This window comes from Patiria miniata, unplaced genomic scaffold, assembly GCF_015706575.1.
Source record: "Patiria miniata isolate m_02_andy unplaced genomic scaffold, ASM1570657v1 HiC_scaffold_4, whole genome shotgun sequence".
Lineage (NCBI taxonomy): Eukaryota > Metazoa > Echinodermata > Asteroidea > Valvatida > Asterinidae > Patiria > Patiria miniata.
The window spans coordinates 4,577,908-4,597,636 of record NW_024037071.1 but is presented as its reverse complement, the minus strand read 5'-3'; the positions used below and the strand labels follow the sequence as shown (position 1 = coordinate 4,597,636).

Below are 19,729 nucleotides of genomic sequence, written 5' to 3'. Positions count from 1 at the left end.
TTTTTTTTTTTTTGATTTATAGAATTTGTTTTATCAAACTACCGGTACATGTAATGTCAAATAAATTGCATGGCATTTTGTGTGTCTGTTGTCGCCATATTGGCCCGTATTGGTTCCCTCTGATTTTTTTGTTATGCACATAAGTTTACTAAGCAATTTGCTTATATTCGGCAGCTCCTTGAAATTTGTCCATCTTGGATTTCAAAGATTCTACGATCTTCTTGTTTTGATTCAAACTGCTAAGGATGTGACTTTGTGTTTAAAATTGTAAACGTTTTGCAAATAGTTTTAAGAACCGCTGAAAGGTTTTTAAAAAGTTTTCCATTTCACAAGGGCTGACCCCTGCCCATTACATGTATGTCTGCAGACGGGAGTGATTGACATGATAAATCGACAATGATTGACATAATAAATAGCAGGCAGTCATTGAAAAAGTAAAAAATTAACATTAAATTTGTGTACCCCGAATGTAATCAAGCACAGCGGTGCTTCTAAGGTTTTGTAAATTAAACAGGTTTGAAAACATTGTTAATTATTTGTTTTATGTTTATTAATAAGATCATGTGAACATACCAGTACATAGGAACCTTTTTTTATAATTCTGGTTTCGTTACAATGTTTTGGAAACTTTGTAAATGGATTTAGAAGTTTTGTTTTGTTTAAATGTTTAAACGTCACTTCCTTACAAACAGCAATTGAAATTTGCTACTTTCAATTAACCTTTTGGGGTATTTGTAAAAAAACTGGAAACTGATTCTGATGTAAATTTCGTATTTTTCTTTAAGAGGTCACTGTCTCCTACTCGACAGTTAACTGCTCGGCAGTCAACTGTGCAGTATTTGTGATGAAATACTGTGTGAAATTAAGAATTGGATTGAAGTTGAAAGAAGCAATTTGTTTAAATGAAGCTGCAGTGAAAATAAATTGAAAATAAATTAAGGAAATTGCAGATATCAATTAGTAACTATCTCCTTTCTGTGTCTCTTTCTTTGTTTTATTTTTTTTGCTCTGCAGATAGAAATTTTGACAGTATATGTGAAGAACAACCAATTGGACGTGCACTTTTCAAAAACTTTTGTTCGACAAATGAAGACTACCACACAGCTATCAATTTCTTGGATGCAGTTGTAAGTATACATTGAAACCGTAGAGCTACGTTAAATTACTAGAGCACTGACTTGATGTTCAAAGTGATCCCCGATGGGTGATCCATGTTTGTGCACAAACCAGTGGAAAACTCTAACTTTTGTACGGCTTTTGTACGGCTATTTGATCCGCGTTTGTATTCTATACAGGTGCGTTATCGAAGCCGATATACCCAAAACCGAATCACACAATCAGTAAATGAGCATTTCATTTTGCTCTGCGCAAACAATGCAAACGCTTGCGCAATTTTGCCGTGACAATTTTTTTAACCGTCATGACGTTGTTGGCGTATGCGCGTTGAATTTAGAGTACACTTTCACAATTCACCCCATCTAATGGCATTAAATGTTCTACAGACACGCACAAGCATGCTTGTCCCATTAAAGAGTGGTGGTGTGACACGCAGTACGTATGACCACTTTCAGCTGACTAAAGCCGGGGCGTACGTATTTGACATGTCACGTATCTTGAATACACCAAAGTACAATCCCACAACGGAAATGTCTCTGAAGTGCACATCAGTACCCACACACACATCAGCTCTTACATGTACTTTATTGACCTTTTATTTGTGCATTTATTTTGTAGAAAATAAAGGTCACGTGGTGTCAGCCCCTTCTAAGCGACATAATGATGTCACGCTTTGTTTACATTGTACATGTCCGCTTTCTTATGGCTCCCATAAGAAAGCGCAAATGTATACCTGACATTATTTGGTTTCAGGCATATCCTTTCTTACATGTTTTTAAAAGGAGAGGAAAAACAAACAAAAAACAATGTAAAAAAATCCGATGGTAACGTACAACTGATGTGTACACACTCAAGAGTAAAAAAAGAAAAAAAAAAGTTAACGCATGACACTCCCTTTTTAAATTAATTACAATTTAAAACAATATATTCCCCCTTGCTGCTTGGAATCAGTCCTGGCACGCATACATGGATCTATATTTTTCATTAATTTTTTTTTTTTTTTCAAATTGTTAACCAAATTCTAATCAAGTGGAGGTCTTTTCTTGCATAAAAATTACAGAGAATATTTTTAAAAAGTATGTTATTAAAATGGAAACGTCACATGTATGTAGCAGCCATCTGCCAAAACGTGTACATGTAGTTGAAATAAAAAAAAAAAAAAACGGTGTGGAAAGTAATTGATGACTTCAGTTTGCAGCCCTGCGCAGCGATTGCAAGTGACATTTGTTGGTAGTGAAACAAAAAAATGCATTCAGCGGTAGGAACCAGCTTTATTCAAATGGTAGGCATTATATCATCGCAGCATATGCACGTTGTTGAACAAAATATTGAAATTTAATCCCTGGCGTTTATGTATGTGTTCAATCAACCGAATGTTGCATCGCTAATGCAGATCATGATTAGATGAAAATGATAAAATAACTGAGCTCGGCTGATCTGCTGGCGTTTCCACACTCGCTGACCCGTCACGCAGATAATAACTCCCAGATTACCACCCAATTCTGTTATTGCATCCTTGCCGTGACCTTTGAACTCCCCTTCTTACCCTGGGATTGAACCCTGGGATCGCTAGTATCGTCCTCATCGTTTGTCAGCTGCATCCTGGGGGCCAAACACCCCCCCCCCCCCCCACACGACGACACGGGGATGGAGCAAAGGGTAGAAAACAGCGTGGGTGGAAATTACATACAGGACTATAAATAATCTGCACCAGTACGACTCGTACATCCTCCCTTCACTGCTATAGTGCTTTCTTAAAACAGCTGACAGTTTGAAAAGGCTCCGGCATTATGTGCACTTTTTCTCACGGCAGCCTTGTCAAATCTGGAGGAAATTGGCAGCCATTGTTGCACGTACTTACAGCGAGATTAAAAAAAAAAAAAAATATCCCGATAGCTCCCTTCTACACTTGAGAGTCACTTTGCCTTTCAGGCCTGCGTAAAGTGAGACTGGATTGTCAATATTATGCCGGTCAGCCAGTGTGGTATTTTTACAAGAGTAAAAAGAGAAATAACAAATTTTGTGAGATCGAAAACTGAGAAGTGATGCCAGCCAATTTCGTCTTCGTGAATCGAAAAATATATTTTTCACGTAATGCTAAGATCGATTTTAAGAAAGAAATTAGGAAGATACTGCCAAAATAACTCCTGAAGGATAACGGTTAATTATTTACCAAGATAATATTGACAGATACGGTTGCAATACATTTGAGTGTTTGACCGAGTTGAATAATCTTGTCGGTGCCAATATTTCTGCATCTGAAATATAATCCTGTTGTTTAAATACTAGACTACTGGGCAACACGAGACCACTCTGCCTATGGGGCTCAGCCAGTGAGAGATTTCATTTCCAATATTCCCATACCCATTTTCTTTTGTGGGGGTGGAGGTGTAGGGGTGGAGGTGAAGGGGTGGATTTTGGGGTAGGGGTGGGGACGCTAAAGGAGAAAATAGCACCTGTCCTTTTCTAAGTGATAAAATATTTCAGCTCTTGAACAATTTTAAATTATCTGCGAGTTGATGCAAGTCTATACAATATCAGTTTGCTGCATGTAGACTTGAACATTCCCTCCACATGATCAGTGATACAGGCGTCTTTTTATTTTGTCAGATTTGAATTCCTCATCATTTATATTTGTTCTTTTTCGTTTGTTTCAGAACGATTATGAAGTGGCTCAACCAGAGGACAGACCAAGTCTCGGCAATGAAATTTTCCTCAAATATCTCTATGCAGATGTAAGTGTATTCATTAAATTATTCATCAAGATTCCATTTTTGTTCTGGTAGTACAACTAAAGACGGAACAGATCTGAAAGAGAGAATATAATGGAGAAGTCTTAACCCTGACGTACCTGAATCCATCAAAATCCACACCCCTGTTTTGGGGGATTTCAGTGGATTCAGGATACCGCCATATTGCACAAACTGGGGGATTTTGATGGATTCAGGATTGTAAGCCTAGCGGAACTGCAGGATTCTGATGGATTCAGGATACCTCTGTATTGAGCTGTTGGGGGACTTTGGCGGATTCAGGATCTCAACAGATTTACTCCAGCCTAACTGATGGATTCTGATGGACTCACTGGCCACCAACATTTTTTTTGCATGGCAAAATTGATGGATTTCAGCGGATTCAGGATGCTTTCTAGTAAAAGAGCCCAAGGGGTTAGGGTTAAGGAATGATTCAAGACTCTCTCTTTTTTTGGGGGGGGGGGGGGGGGCAAATCTTGTGTTTTTTGTGTAGTACTTTCCCAACTGACTATGACAAGAGTTTACACAATTAGCAAATATTTACCCCTGGCCAATAAAAGTTAGTTTCTGTGAAAAGTTTGTTTAGCGAAAAGAGCATAATGTTTTCATGTGACCCCTTTACGTCATTCACTATCCCCCACAATCTCTAGCACTGCCCACAAAGGTGCATAAACCACCCACATGTGCCCGATGCCGGAAAAAGATTGGCATTAGACCTTACAGATTACAGCGGGCGAAGGACACTTTGATTCAAGTCATCACTTGCCGTCCCCTCACCGTGATTGTCTCCCTCATCAAAACTGATACAAACTGATCCTAATCGGGTGGAAATATACCCGTCTTAAAAGTACCCTGGGTGTTCTTTCCAACACACCGCCAACGCCTTGTTTTTGTACCCTGCTCATAATGAAAGGTTCATCAGATAAGGCGGTACTAATACAACATGAATGATATGATCTGTGGAGACGGTTTAACCGTCAGTTGACTGCACTCTATAACCCATTGGGCTCAGGGAGAAACCCGTGGGCTGCTCAAGAGTTCCTCTGTACTTTCTTGCACTCGGAGCCTTCCTAGCCTGAATGGATTTGACTTTGAAGTTGTTGGCCAATCCACCGGACTTAATTGCCCACTGCATTAATGGTCAAGCAGTTGTTGTTCTGATCAAGGCTGCGATGCTGCCGTCACAAACATTTTAATATGTAAACCAAAAGGTGGCAAAATAATACTAAAAGACACGAATTGCACACTTGCAAGAGCAATATTTGCCCATTTGGTTTCATGTACATATGTACATTTACTGCAGTCAGAACGCAAGAAACATGTTTTTACCTTGACTCTTCTCTCCTTTTTAAACAAGACAAGGCAGACCTAATGAGCTGGTCCCAGAGTTCACAAAATTTTATTCAAATGACTGAGAATGGCTCTTCACTGGAAGTCTTTTCATGCATCTTATGTATACAGTGGGTGCGATTTTCCCCATTCGTTGGTGTTATGGGGTAACCCTATACGATAGCACTGCCCGGCTCACAAGTGTCGGGGAGTCAGTCAGTCAGTCAGTCAGATATGTACACGTACAAAGAGGACACTACGACGGCCCTTTGGGACCAGTAAAATATTGCAGTTTTGTGCGATTTAAATTTAGTCTCCTTAAAAATGACTGGTTGCAAATTCATGATATCAGCTGAATAGGTTTCGCTTAACATGCCTAAACATGTGCAATATGTTTAGAACATTTCCTCTTCCTGTATTATTCAAACATTTGAACAGCCATACTGCTGATTGCTGCAATACGTATGCTGCTGCAGAGGGTATTGACTTTACACATGTAGTCAACTTACAACATGTCTCGGCAAACCAAAATTGTTTCGGTTTCCGATCTGTTCACACAGCTGATCTAGGTTTTGCCAGTGTCTTTTGGTGTAGCCAACAAAAATTTATACTGCTCTTAAAATAAATCCACAGCTTACATTTGGTCGGTTAGCACATTTCCTGCTGCCAGTCGTGTCGGCTCAAGCTAGCTTGAGAGCCAGCTGGCCCTGGCTGAAATTATACAAAAGAGGGAGCCTAATGATGGGCTAATAAGTCATGGCATCGTTAATGGCGACAAGTCTGGCAACCTTGAATCTGCGAGCTTCCTTGGGAACGGGAGGGAGGGGGAGTTAGGGGGGGGGGGGGTGTTTGTGGATAAAGTACAGCGTACCTTCCGTGCAAGGTGTTTTGTTTGGCTGGGAGTTCCATTATAAATATGATGAAGGAATGGGCAACAGCCTTTTCCATTTCCTGTTATGGCTGTTGTTTGGGCTACACATACATGTACATGCACCGGTAGTAGTCATAGGTTCGACTCCAGTCTGTCTAGCACTCCCACACTGGTGCTCCAGATCTACACCAAGCTAAAAGGTATTGAAAGGGACCAATTGCTTCTCAAAAGTGGGGGGGGGGGGAGACATACATTGAACAGAACTAATCTGAGCGCGAACCCTAACGGTGTGGGGTTCGGGCCTGCTTTAGGGCCCCGAAAAGTTTTGGATTTTAGACGCTCTGTGGTGCGATCTGAGGCAATTTCTGGCTACTTTTATAACCAATTTAAACATCATTTTCGAGTTTGGAGTCATTGAATCAGATATTCTGAGCTATAGAATCAAATGTAGGTTACAAGTTTTATTCGGAGACAAAAAAGTGGGGGGGGGGGGATACAAACGATATAATATACCCCTTACTTTAAAAAGTGGGGGGGGGGGGGGGGGGGGATGTCCCCCCTGTCCCCCACCGATTGACACCCATGAGAGGGACTCGACTCGACCCAAAGAGAATTCAGTTTCTAAACAGGCAAACTTCACATAATTATACAATGTACATGTACACTAATTTTCCATGGGCTGAAATGACTGCAACACTAGATCTTTTGTGTTGTGTTTCTTCTAATTGTTTCAAATGTGTTATTTTAAATTTCAGGAATAGCTAACACATTTAGATTGGTGTGAGACTGGATGGCCAGTCTAAAGCGGTTGTTATTGCGACCCAATCATTTTCCTGTCTGACTGTTTGCATAATGTTCATGTACTTTGTATAAAACCCCGGAGAGAAGGACATTCATGAAGTATAGCGTCAACCTATATGCTTGATTTCCTCTACAGAATTGCTTCGTAACCCCACATATTATTACAACTTGAATTCAACCGGAACCCAGCGACAGGGTTGAACCTCAGTTCATTGTTTTCTGGGAACAAAAAAAAAAAACAACTATTAACCGTCTGAGAAAGTAATCACTCTCAATGCCTCTTTCAGTAGTTTTGAGCAATTTGTATCTTTAGCTGGTTTTCCGATAGCTACTCAGGATGTCGGTTTCCTCAGAACACGGCACGGTGGTAGGATGTGACAGGTGGAATGACGTTGCCACAGGTGCAGACTTTGTATAGGGTGTGTGGGGGGGGGGGGGGGGGGGGGCTGGGGCGGGGCTGGGGCATATTTGAGCCTGCATCCCAACCATGATTGGAGTGGTTCAGAAATGGTTATGGTAAATCTGCAAGCTTTTGTTTCATAACTTGAACCACTCTCCCTTGCCTTTTAAAATAAAACATTTCCATAGTTTTTATTTTGGAGGGATGAAGTTTTCTTATGACAGGTGGGTGGCAGACCAGGAAATAGGAATCAAACAGGAAAAAAACACAAAGAAAAAGAGGCTGAAAATAATTTCACATGTGCACAGAAGTACAAACTTTACAATTTTATCATGTAATTGTTTCAGTAATTTTCACTCGGAAATTAAGTATCCGGGATTTCACTTGCTCTCTTTGTTGGAACACAAAAAAGGAGTACCTCATGTACGTCTGTGTTCCATATATGCCACACCGTTTTCAGCCTTGTAGCATACATGTGCAGGGGACAGATGCACTACGTTATTCCGTGTTCCACTGGCGCTCGCGGGATATTCAATATGTACAGTACTTGTACATGTACTGAGAATACGTTGTATATGGGATATGACCAGTACATGTATTTGTTTAAAGAGAGAGAGACAGAGATAAGGATCATGTTATGTTTTGAGATTGACAGAGCGTAGGAGGAGGATTTGCACACTGAGCCCGAAATCAATGACTTAAGCAATTAATGCGACAGTCGTCCCTGAGTGGGCTAAGGGGCTCCCCAGTAGAGTGGGGACTCTCAGGAATTTTTCTGAACCCCCCCCCCCAACCCCCGCCTCCCTTCCCGCCACCCCCCCCCCCCCCCAACCGCTACCACCACCAAACTGTAGTGATAATATTTGTGAGACAATCCGCGCTTGGGTTTGTCGAATGTCGTCCGTGCGGATCGAAGGGGCAGGCTGGATCTCAAGACGGTTGTCACGGCAACAGCCAGGTGCGGATTTGCCGAGCTCATCTCCAGGGAGAGGAACTTTCAGTCCACTTTTTTTTCTTCAATTAAAACAAAATTTAATCCAGAGAAAAGGGAAGTGAAGCTTTTGTGTTAGCTGAATTTAGCATTTTCTCATTTTTATACATTTGAATATATTTATAATCCTATTGTGAAACGGACATACATGTGCTGGTACATGTATAGGCACATGTAAATTGTACATTTATGTATGTATGTACATGTACATACATGTACATGCACATGTAATCAAAAATGACAAATCAAAAAAAATTAGAGGGCTAATAACAAATACCACAATCTCTCTAAAATTATGTAAATGTACATGAAAACTGATTTCTGTAATAACAAAATACAAGTATTGTACACACATGAATAAAATAGGAATTTGAATCAGGACCTTTAAAAAAAAATTTATTTAAGAATAAATGTGAAAGTATATTTGCACAATAAAACATCCATGTTCGCTCTTACATTTTCTGTCATAAAGCAAAATTGCCAATTTTTTTTCAGACCCCTCCCCATGCCTCCCATTGTTCCAATTCCATGCAGTCTGCCTCCCAAACGAAAACCAGAACCCCAATCTAATTCAGCAACTTCCAAGAAGGCATGTTTCCCTCTTCTTCCAAGAAAGCATTTTTTGGGTCAGTAAATTGAGGCCTCATTGGAATTGAATGTTTAGTTGCTGTGGTTATAGTTACTGCCAACGATTTCTGTTTTGGACACGGTTAACATACAAGTAGGCACCTTGTGCATGTATTTTATCAGCACTTACATGTACATGACTAATGCTTTTTTTTTTAAGTTTTATCTCCCCAGTCCCTGTAATGAAATTACAAACAATGCACACTTCCTCATTCTGCTGGAGGCCAAAAATTGGAAAAAGCTTGTATACATGTACACACATGTATTCTACATAAGAAAATGTACACGTGTACATTTATTCAAATGGTCTCTGTGTCATTCTTCTTCAGATATGTACTACACATACATGACATACATGCGTGTGTTGGATATTTGCTAGTCTTAAATGGTCACTCGTGAGGAGTAGACCTTTTATAATTTTAGGTGTGATTGTAAACCGTTGTCCTTTTGAAATCAGATTTCAAATCCAGGGACCCTGTGTTGTGTTCCTATCTAGGCCGTTAATTCCATAATAGACTCTCTGTAATTCAAATTAATGGCCCCGATTGAAATTGGTATTTGGCCTGATGGAATCAAAGAAGTGCTAAATCTCAAATGAGAAATGACATTGGAAATATGCAGCGGCTCGGAGCAATGTGGCAAGCGAATCAATCATTCAGTGTCATTCACGTTAAGATGTCTAGCAAATGGACTGTGTATAAGGAGCTTTCAGACCACCGCACATGAAATATGAATTGCCGTTTTACATTTATTATGCACAATTTGGATAGAGTCTTAGTAATGCAAAATGCTTATTGTAAAAAGTGGAAAAAGTATGACAAACAAAAAGCACATAATATATGTTTGGTATAAAATAGAATATGTATTATAAAAAAAAATTGGTGGGGTGAGGGGTGGGGGGGGGGGGGGGTAGGCATCAACCACATTCCCAGGGTCTTTCAACCTTGAGACTATAGTAAACCCTGAGGGAGAAGCTTGCTTCCTGTATTCCGATTTGATGATCATGCAGTGGCACATAATGGATTTAGTAGGTAATGTAAGTAGGCAAAGAAATAAATATAAGCATTTTTGATGCAAAAGGGTTGTTGAGAGGTATTTGTGAAGACAAAAAATGACAGAAAAGATTTTTTTTGTTGGTTTTTGGGGTCTTTTTTTTTCATTTATTATTATTTAATAATCGGATAAAATTGTTAGAGTCACTGCCTAAAAATAGGGTTGGTCGGATAACTGGAGGCAGATTTTTTTCGGGGGGGGGGGGGTTTACATGTAGTTTGGCGCAAGTCTGGTTTGCCAAACTAAAATGAGTGCACAGTCTGCAGCAACCGAAATATGGCTCATCACTGGTTTCTGCCTCACACGCTCATCTCATTTATTCACATTTATGATCTAAATTTGTGTATTCTTTCCTTTTATTCCCAATTTGTAGTCCCCTGAGAGGCTCTCCCAGATCACTACAGAGGAGATGACGTCATGCCAGGAGGCCCTCCAAAACTCCCCTAGCAAAGAAATCTTCACCGATTGCAGGACGTAAGTGTCCCTGTCGTGCATGATCATTTTGTCCTTAGGATACTTTCTTAGCATAAGAACGGTTGTGGTCACCATTCTTTGCTAAAACTGTGCTAGCAACAAAAATTCTCTTCTAACCATGTAAGCACAAAAACCTGGAAGCCAAAATTCCTTGCTAACATGTGAAAGATGCTAACCGTAACGCATATTTTTCTGCTACAGTAAACAGAGATTGTTTGCTAACGGTATGGAGAAGCATGAAATTGAGCCCATGTCATCAGTTTGTATGAACTATGATCGTGTTACATCCTACTATGGGACTCACTATCTATTATGTCCATGTATCGCTACATGTATCGCTACATGTACATGTATGTGAACAGCATGGATACATGTATGTCTTGCAATGCATCAATGTAAAATCCATAGCAAATCATCTTTTTTCACCTTATTTTCCAATAACTAATATTTCATCAATGGTGATTTGATTACAAGAGGATAAATTGCTGAACATGTATGTTCCATTTGTGATTCAAGACAAGCTTATCCACAGCTACGAGGCCACTGGGGCGTTGCTAGACAAATGTGAATGAGGGGGAGGGGGCGGGGTGACAACAGATTTGCTGCAGACCCCTCTCTGCTGGGAGATAGCCAGGAAGTTTGTTCCGTCACCCAGGCACTGCAAAAATTATGGGGGAGGGGAGAGGGAGGGGGACACCATGTGACTTTTGGGGACGTTGCTGAACACGCTTGGACACTATTGGACAATACGTTGCACTATTTGTTGTGGCATATTTGGAGACGGGACCAAACAAACAACCAAACAATTATTCGGATGGGAGGGGGGATGCCTTTAGCGATTCTGGTGAGAGGCCTTCATCAGAAGCTGCAGTTTGGGATGACATGGATTACTTTTGGATTGATGAATATTCATATTTATTTATTTTGACAGAGCGGTGAGAGAATACCTGACGGGAGAACCTTTCACAGAATTCCAAAACAGTATGTTCTTTGACAGATTATTACAGTGGAAATGGTTAGAAGGGTAAGATATATATTTTTTTATATTTTTATATGTGATATATTTTGTTGACATGTGTATACATGTAAATATATTTTTTATTCTCATATATTTTTGCATTTGTGTTTGAGACCTGTATTTGAGTTTGAGACCTCATGTGGCTGTGAGAATATGCCGAACTTCATCTTTGCATAGCAAACCTTTTTTGGGTATAAAGCAAGTAAAAGTTTATGAACACAACACGGCTTTCTCTATGCCATAAAATGGATGGACACACAAACGTTACTATGTTATGACATTCTCTAGCAATGACGTCATCACGATATTGGTGACATCATGGCATTTTACGGTCCATGTTTTGAAAGCAGTAAAACGCTGTTGGCAGAAATGCTTAAGCGTGAACATCGGTTGTATAGATGTACGCAAACTGGAATTTTTTTGCCGAGACATGTGGGAGTTGATTCAGTGGTGGGGAAGTAAAAATAGGACCAAATTATTTCGGTCTTGAATTGACGCAAGTCATGACACAGACGATTGAGGTAATCGTTATAACATAAATGATACAGAAAAAAAAAGCATGCCAGTGATGAATTTTGTTTGTCTAATTATATTTTGTCTACGACATGATAGACATTTCATTTTCTGTCGGACGACACAAGTGGATATGAAGTTGCGTACCCTTTTTGTGAAGATTGTGTTCTTTCTAAAATGTTGTGATGTTAAGTTGAAGATCAGTTAATAAACTACCGTAACATGTAGACACAATGATGACTATTGGGGAAAAAAATGCCAGTCTTCAAGATGTCCAAGCTGCACATCAAACCTTGATGTACCATGATTCATATTGTGCTTGTGTAAGCTTGATATTCTCATTCAAACTTACTGTAAAGTCATCTAAAATTTTAAAAGTATGTCTACTGAAAAAAAGGAAACACGAGTTGTACATTGTGACAAATCAGAAAATAAGCATTTCAGAATTGAGAATTCAGTCTCAAAGCAAATGATTGTAATGAGTTTGCCCTTTGGATGACACCAGTGTAACCTCTTACAGCCTGCCCTTTTGTCAGCAGTTATTACTCGACTGTGGCTGCTATCGGGCCATTAAAATTTCAATTATTTAGGCCAGTGAAGCGCTGATAATTCCTCTGTTTACGTTTTATCTGCATCTAAAAGGGCAGCCCGTCATCTGCTCAGAATATGGTGTACTTTCGAATTTGTTTTCTTAGCGCGGCTGTGTGACGTTTGTGTCGGCGCATCCATCTTTGTGGTTTGAGAGAGAGAAAAAAAAACCGGAGAAGTCTGAGTGATGTTGAAAAGTGTGCAGTTCTTGTACAAAGTCTGTCAATGTGTCGGACAGAGAAAACCCTGAAAGGAGGGGGTGGGGAGGGATGGGTGACATGAGATGGCTTTCCTACACCTAATAGATAAACAGTGCAGGAGAAAAGGTGAGGGTGCAAAGCTGTGAAACCCCCCCCCCCCCCCCCAAAAAAAAAAAAAAATTAGCCAAACAAAATTTCCCGCATCACAGCAGTCAACATTTGTTTTGTTACGTCAAGCCAGTAAATCAAAATGAGAAACTTGCCCAAATTGTGACTTTGCAAGAAGTGAAGTAAACTTCACAGTATTGTTACCTTTGATTCTAGTGATATGCTCTTTTGCGGCACACACGCCCTACAGGTCATGTGACGCGCGCTTTGCATACCTTTCCGATGGGCTTGACGCTTTAATTGATCAATAAAATTACAGTTGTACCAATGTGACTGACTCCATTAACCCTTACCACCCCAACCCATCAAAATCTAACTGCATGTTTTGTTGGATTCTGTTGGAGTGAGGACTGCACTAGTAAACTGATTATGCTTTACGAATGGTCAGGTGTACCACAATAATCAGAGACCAACAGTTCGGGAGTAGAGTTTACCATATAGTGTTGGATTTTGCAAGAGTGAGAAAGGCTCCTAGTGTATGTACATTGTAAATCACTCGAGGGGGTTAGGGTTTTAAACGTCCTAGTTTTAACATGCTTCTTACATGTTCCTGTACATATTCTCGTTACCGTTACATTTTTAGTTAGACTTCAGTTTCTGACTGGCCAACAACACAAAAGCTCACATCATGTTCTGCAAATGAGTCAATGATGTTGTCCTGCAGACAACACATTGTCACATTTTCTTCAGATAGTGTATACCATACATGTACAATAACATTTTTGTACTACATGGACAATGGAGAAGTACATTTACGTTGCATGCACGTATTTAAAATGTACTTTATTTCCTCATTCAGAGTAGAACCGAAATGCACTTGACAGCACGTCACAGACATTCCAAGTTCCTCATCATTTGCCTATAGACACAACTAATCATATTCATAATTTTCTTCCTGGTGACGTGCTCACGTTGCTTGTCATGTTTAACAATGCACAGCCTTGGCCTGGGTTAATATTTAAAAATAACCCAGTCATCACGTCGGACCTTTACTCTGTCTTTTTTCTTTGTCAGCCCCATGTTCTACTCAGTCCAAGATATATTTGAGCTTTGGGTTTTCCTCCCTAGAATCCCATATTGCGTTCCGTATTAATTAATAGCCAATCCCGGCTGTAATCGACGGACGAAATCATAAGAGTTCCGTCAAATGACACACATGTCCCTGCACGTGTCAGTGTTCTCCAACTTTGAAAATTAAAGGTTGGCGCTGGGGTCGGCGGGGACTCCTGCGAGCGCGAAGCGCGAAGCCCTTACGGCGTGGGGTCCGGGGCCCGCTTAAGGGCCCCGGAAAATTTTTGGATTCTAGATGTTCTGTGGTGCAATCTGAGGCGATTCTCCAGGCCAGTTCCCCCGATTTATTTAGCATTCAAAAATTTCCTTTTCAACCTAAAGCAGACTTCTCTCAGATCAAATGACACCTTTTTGTAATTTTGAAAAACAAAATGGGATACAAATTACGTTTTTTTTAACGCGATTTTATGGGTGGTGCCGGTGCCGTGCGCGTGCGATCGTCATCTTTATTTTCATGTTGCGTTTTGTCGTTGTCAGAGTCATTTTCCCCCCAAATTTCCCTCTATTTATGACCTACCTGTATGTTCTTAAATGTCGCCAACTAGTTTGGTAAGTCAAATAAATTAAAAGTGGATTTTGTTCTCTTAGGGAACCGGGCCCATACACGATCGCCATTTACATGATTTATAACTTTTGACAATCGGCATGATCGGAACACCATGTGCACGCGTGTTTTGGCTTCGAGCTCGTTTGCCTCGTACAAAAACATCAATGCGTATTGTGTACCGCGCGTGCAATTGCACTGAGAAAAAGAAAGTCGGTTGGCTGCACGTAAGATCTGCCGTACGTACTCCTGCTGGTGTGTGTGTGTACTAATACAGATATCTATTTTTGCGGCGGGGTTGTCGCTACTTGAAGTATCGGCACACTCCGGAACTGGGATTCAGTTGTCAGTGTGTGTACATCGCGCGTAGTACGTACAGTGCATGGGGAATCGCTGGTGTTTGCACGGCCGGCCGCGGCGTGTGATTGATTCAGCGAGATTTTAAGACAACCCCGATCGGGCTGGGATGACATCGAAATACATAATGTGTGAAAAAACAACTGAAATCAATTATTTTAGTTGTAAATGTACACTGTAGAGTCAAAAAAATTAAACCTGGCGGCAGGATTTTAAAGCTTGGCGGGGACTTCTTAAACATGGCGGGCGCCGCAGAAAGCATGGCGGGGCGCCAGGTTTGTTCTACATGTTGGAGAACACTGACCGTGTAATATAATATTGCGCAGTTGACTTGAGTTACGCGGCGCCCCGTTATTACTACGGATGGATCAGATTTGTGCTGCCATGCGCCGCTGTACACTGTAATGATGCCTTGTGCACGGCATAGATTCGCCGAACATGAAATTATGCTAATTTCTGTCTCCATTGTTGGCTTCTTCTATCCCGCAGCCAAGCTGTGACCAAGAATACGTTCCGACAGTACAGAGTTTTGGGCAAGGGCGGCTTCGGCGAGGTGAGCGGTTTTTCCAAGAATTGATTAACTAGATTGTTCAATCTGTGAAACGTAGTATTGTGGTTCTCCCCCATGTATTAAAGTGCATGTATCTCCTAGCAACTTGTGTATGACAGTGGGGTCTTTCCACACTAATGGGGTGCAATTGACTGCAAATTTGGGACTTGAGAGTGGGACATTGGAGTAAAACAAAGCAAGATATTTTGTTCAGTTTCCTGAGGCCTTAATGATCATGTGTACAAAAAAAAATAAAGAGGACTTTCTGTGTACTTTAAAAATTACAATTTTCCTGTCTGAAACAAAATGTATTCTAGTCGACCTGACTCGCTTCTGATGCGATTTAGTTTGGCGCGACTCTGAACGCAAAACTGAAACGGATGATAGAGGTTTGTTTAGTCTACTTTGTGGGTTGCAATCCTCACACGACACTTTCACTCGTGCCTGACAAGAGCAGTTTTAATATTGCACTGTTTAAGCAGCGCCCAAAATCAAGACCCAAGATACACTACTTGACTCACACACGGGGAAAAGAAAAAAAAAATCCGCTCTAAGAATCCTAGATTGGTCGAGGACAGCTATTTCTCGTGCAGCTTGTTTACAGTGACCTGCGTGACTGATGGCACATTTTCAGCCGACGCTCGGAATCCATCTCCCTGGCCCGGAGTGGGCAATGTTTTATCCCGCGGCGGGACCGCTTGGCATTTGACAGTTCAGAGAGGGGAAACAGAGAGAAGAAAACGAGTAGGGTTGGGGAGGAACGAATTCGCTGGGTTCTGGGTATATATTTCAAGGCTTGATGCCACGCGAGACATGAGCGGCCGCCTCATCATCTTGTTTACCCATTCTATCAACTCCTCGCTGGACTTTGACATTTTCACTCTTTGTGTCTTTCATTTCATTTTGGACTGTCAATTTTATTATTTTTTTTATTAATATTCGTTTATTTATGCAGTCATGCCTGATGATTTTATTTGTGCATTTTAATTTCACTTCATTTTTTTGTTGGATGAATATCTGTTTGTTTATATAGTCATGCCTTATGGTATTCTTTGCATTTTAATTTTTTTTTTTTTAAAGTGTTTTTTACAGAATGCACAAAATGTCAGTTGCGCAAGAGATTTAGTCTTGGAGTGTTAGCTAAAAACACATTGATTAGCTTAAAAAATACTATTGATTTCTTCTTTACTCAGTTTTAGAAACATCTATGCTAAATAGTTGATTAACATTAAACAATTTACTTAAATGAATCTTATAACATGGATTTTTTCATCATTCATAGTATTTTTTTTTTTACTTTAAATGCAATATACACAGAGTGGGCAGTACATGACAGAAACTTGCATATTGTGTCCATGTATTTTTGTAACATAACGTGCGTCATTCTTTGTTTAAATTATTTACCACAGCCGAGTAATCGGATATTTGTTTATGGTACAAGTACATATGAAATTGAAGTTATCATGTATTAATTTATAATATACATGTACATCATGTTGTTCAAGATTGCCTGCACATTTACTGCGTTTGATATTAATTTCCCCTTTGAAAGATAACTTAGGGTATGCATATTTACACATGTTCTTGAAAGCATACGTATTCCAAAGCCATCAGCCCCCATGAAAAACTTCAGTTACTGCCGACAACATCATTTTACAATAAGAGCTGAATAAACAAAAAAACTTCAATCAGTCAGTAAAATGACATACCAGCATGATTGATCTACCCTGCCCACGTTTTTGTACTCAAGTACCCCCTCACTTGATGATAAAGGGAGAGTCGGGATTGACTGTAACGCATTGCTGCTGTACGCCGTTGCTCATTCAAAGATGGTACAGGTTATTGCACATTCAGAATAAAGTAGTTGTTCGTACTTTGCTATTCCCTTGGACCGGTACCCCCACCAGGCATGCCACTTTTCCTCGGATCAGCTGATTTCCTTTTTTTTTTGCCTTCCCATGTGTGCCATTAAAGATGGAAAAACACTGTACAAAGTCTTGGAAAGATGTGAATTTCCTCTTTTTTGTGTGACTTCCTAGTTGCATGCCTTCAGCACGCAACTTGTCCTTCATATGGAAGTGGTGTTGAAGTGTCTGTCATATCTCTCTCTGAAACCCCCAACCCTCACCCATCCCACCCCACCCCACCCCACCCGACCCCACCCACCCCACTCCCACCTCAACCCCCACCTCAACCCTATCCCACCCTCAACCATCGTGCTCAACCACCCAAATCCCATCTCCACCACCCCACCCCACCCCACCCAACCCCGTACCCAACCCTGTCCCCATCCCCACCCCGCCTGAACCACCACCATTAACACGGTATATCTTTAACCTTTGACCTTGCAGGTATGTGCATGCCAAGTGCGGGCGACAGGCAAGATGTACGCCTGCAAGAAACTAGAGAAGAAGAGAATAAAGAAACGGAAGGGGGAGGTCATGGCCCTGAATGAGAAGTTGTTACTGCAGAAAGTCAACAGCAGATTTGTGGTCAGTATGGGGCAGGGTTTTCAGAAATCATGGTCCAAGAATTTAGTGATCGCTATTAGTGGTCGATTTTCTCAGTAGTGTGTCCTCGCATGACTGGTTATAATCTTTCTTTGTACTTGCACTAATGCCATGGGAAGCTTGCAGGGACTTTATGTGTTCGATTTTTTGAAAATATTTACCCTCTGTTCAAAATTTGTTGTTTACAAAAACTGTTTTATTTGAGATTTTTTTTTCTGTAAGAAATTTTTTGTTGTTGCTATATTGGGGAAACGGGGTCGGGGTGGAGGAGGGGCAGATGAGTCCACCCTGTTTACATTTTTGCTGTCGTAATGTCAGTGAACTCAAGATTTCTGAATGAACATTTTAAACTTGCAAGAATTTTAATCTTTTCTTGAGTCATAAAGCTATTACTCGGTCACAATGGTAGAGGGCCAAAAAATCTCAGTGCAGCACGTTAAGGGACATGCCTTTGTCAATAATAGACAATTAGCAGTCATCTATGTAATGACGTCACACTTTGTTTGCATGCATGCTTTCCTATGGGAGCCAGGCGGGATGAAAGCCAACAAGCTCCCATAAGAAGGAGCTCATGTAACTGAAGCATGACGTCATTGTGATCCAGGTCTATTCCATAAGAATGACACACAAGATGTCTAGCTGTGCGTATATTGCTGTGGAACAAAAGCCATCTGCCTCAAAGATAGCTGCAATTCAAAGGAGCTATAAGATTGATACCGTATAATTTGCTTGTCGGCACCACCACATCTTCATGCACTGCAGGGCTAATATCTTCGTGCACTGCAGGGCTGATATCTTCATGCGCACCCTTTGTTATCGGATCAGCTTTACCCCGACCGCATTTTTGAACTGTTTGGCCTTCGTCCTTGTTTCACATAACACATCACTTGAAAGATGTAACACAGAGATGTATGTCGGGCCATACATATGAGATGTTTTTCTTTTACGTTGTGACCCAGTTGTACATGCACGATGTTGCAAAAAAACAGGTCAGTGTTTTGACAATAGTCGAACGGTGCAGTGAATGAAACGTACCAGTGGTAAGATTTGGGACAAATATTTTGAAAAGATAATAAAAAGTTGAAGCTGAAAAAGTAAAAAGTTAACCTGAGTGTGATTTGAAATTGCTTGATAAAATTAAAACGGCACTGGGCTACTTTTGAGCAGATTTCTTATTCCCAGGTCAGTGCATAATATGCACATACTCAGTCCATCCTTTATTTGTAAGCCTTTAAAGACTACTTTTGTCTTGAATGTGCTGTTTTTTGGCTTTAAAACACATTTCAACAGAAAGATTATAAAAGTAGAAATGAAATTTTCAATTGTATTTAATAGCAAGCCTGTTTTTCTACAATTCACTTGTACAGGTCAGCCTGGCCTATGCCTACGAGACCCGCGATGCCCTGTGTTTGGTGCTGACAATCATGAACGGTGGGGATCTGAAGTTTCACATCCACAATCTGGGCGCGCCGGGCTTTGAAGAGGAACGAGCGCGCTTCTACGCCGCCGAGATCACCTGCGGACTGGAACACCTTCACCAACACCATTTTGTCTACAGGGATATGAAGCCTGAGAATATCTTACTGGATGACCACGGTAACGATCGCTTGTAGCCTAGGTTTCCGGTTCAAAGATAAAGAGAGGGATTCATGCCTAACCTTGTGCCATGGGGACTGTAGTGAAATTCTGTACTTTATTGTATTACATTGTATTTATTCACTGATTGTTCATCAAACCATTGAATACTCGGGCGGTTTTGAGGCGGTACAGGGAGTAATAGGCAGGTCAGTCTTGGGCG

The 19,729-nt window shown here is 40.7% G+C and overlaps 1 protein-coding gene across 3 annotated transcripts in view; it reads left to right on the top strand.

Annotated features, from left to right (window-relative positions):
- The window catches only part of LOC119739994 (G protein-coupled receptor kinase 5-like), a 55,899-nt gene that overhangs the window by 22,281 nt on the left and 13,889 nt on the right, over positions 1–19,729 (top strand). For all 3 annotated transcript variants that reach the window (XM_038215174.1, XM_038215171.1, XM_038215172.1), the window contains exons 3-9: positions 1,015–1,127; positions 3,774–3,851; positions 10,312–10,412; positions 11,344–11,436; positions 15,361–15,424; positions 17,773–17,913; positions 19,299–19,527. In XM_038215174.1, coding sequence (XP_038071102.1) covers positions 1,015–1,127; positions 3,774–3,851; positions 10,312–10,412; positions 11,344–11,436; positions 15,361–15,424; positions 17,773–17,913; positions 19,299–19,527 — 819 coding nt within the window. The remainder of the gene's footprint in view (positions 1–1,014; positions 1,128–3,773; positions 3,852–10,311; positions 10,413–11,343; positions 11,437–15,360; positions 15,425–17,772; positions 17,914–19,298; positions 19,528–19,729) is intronic.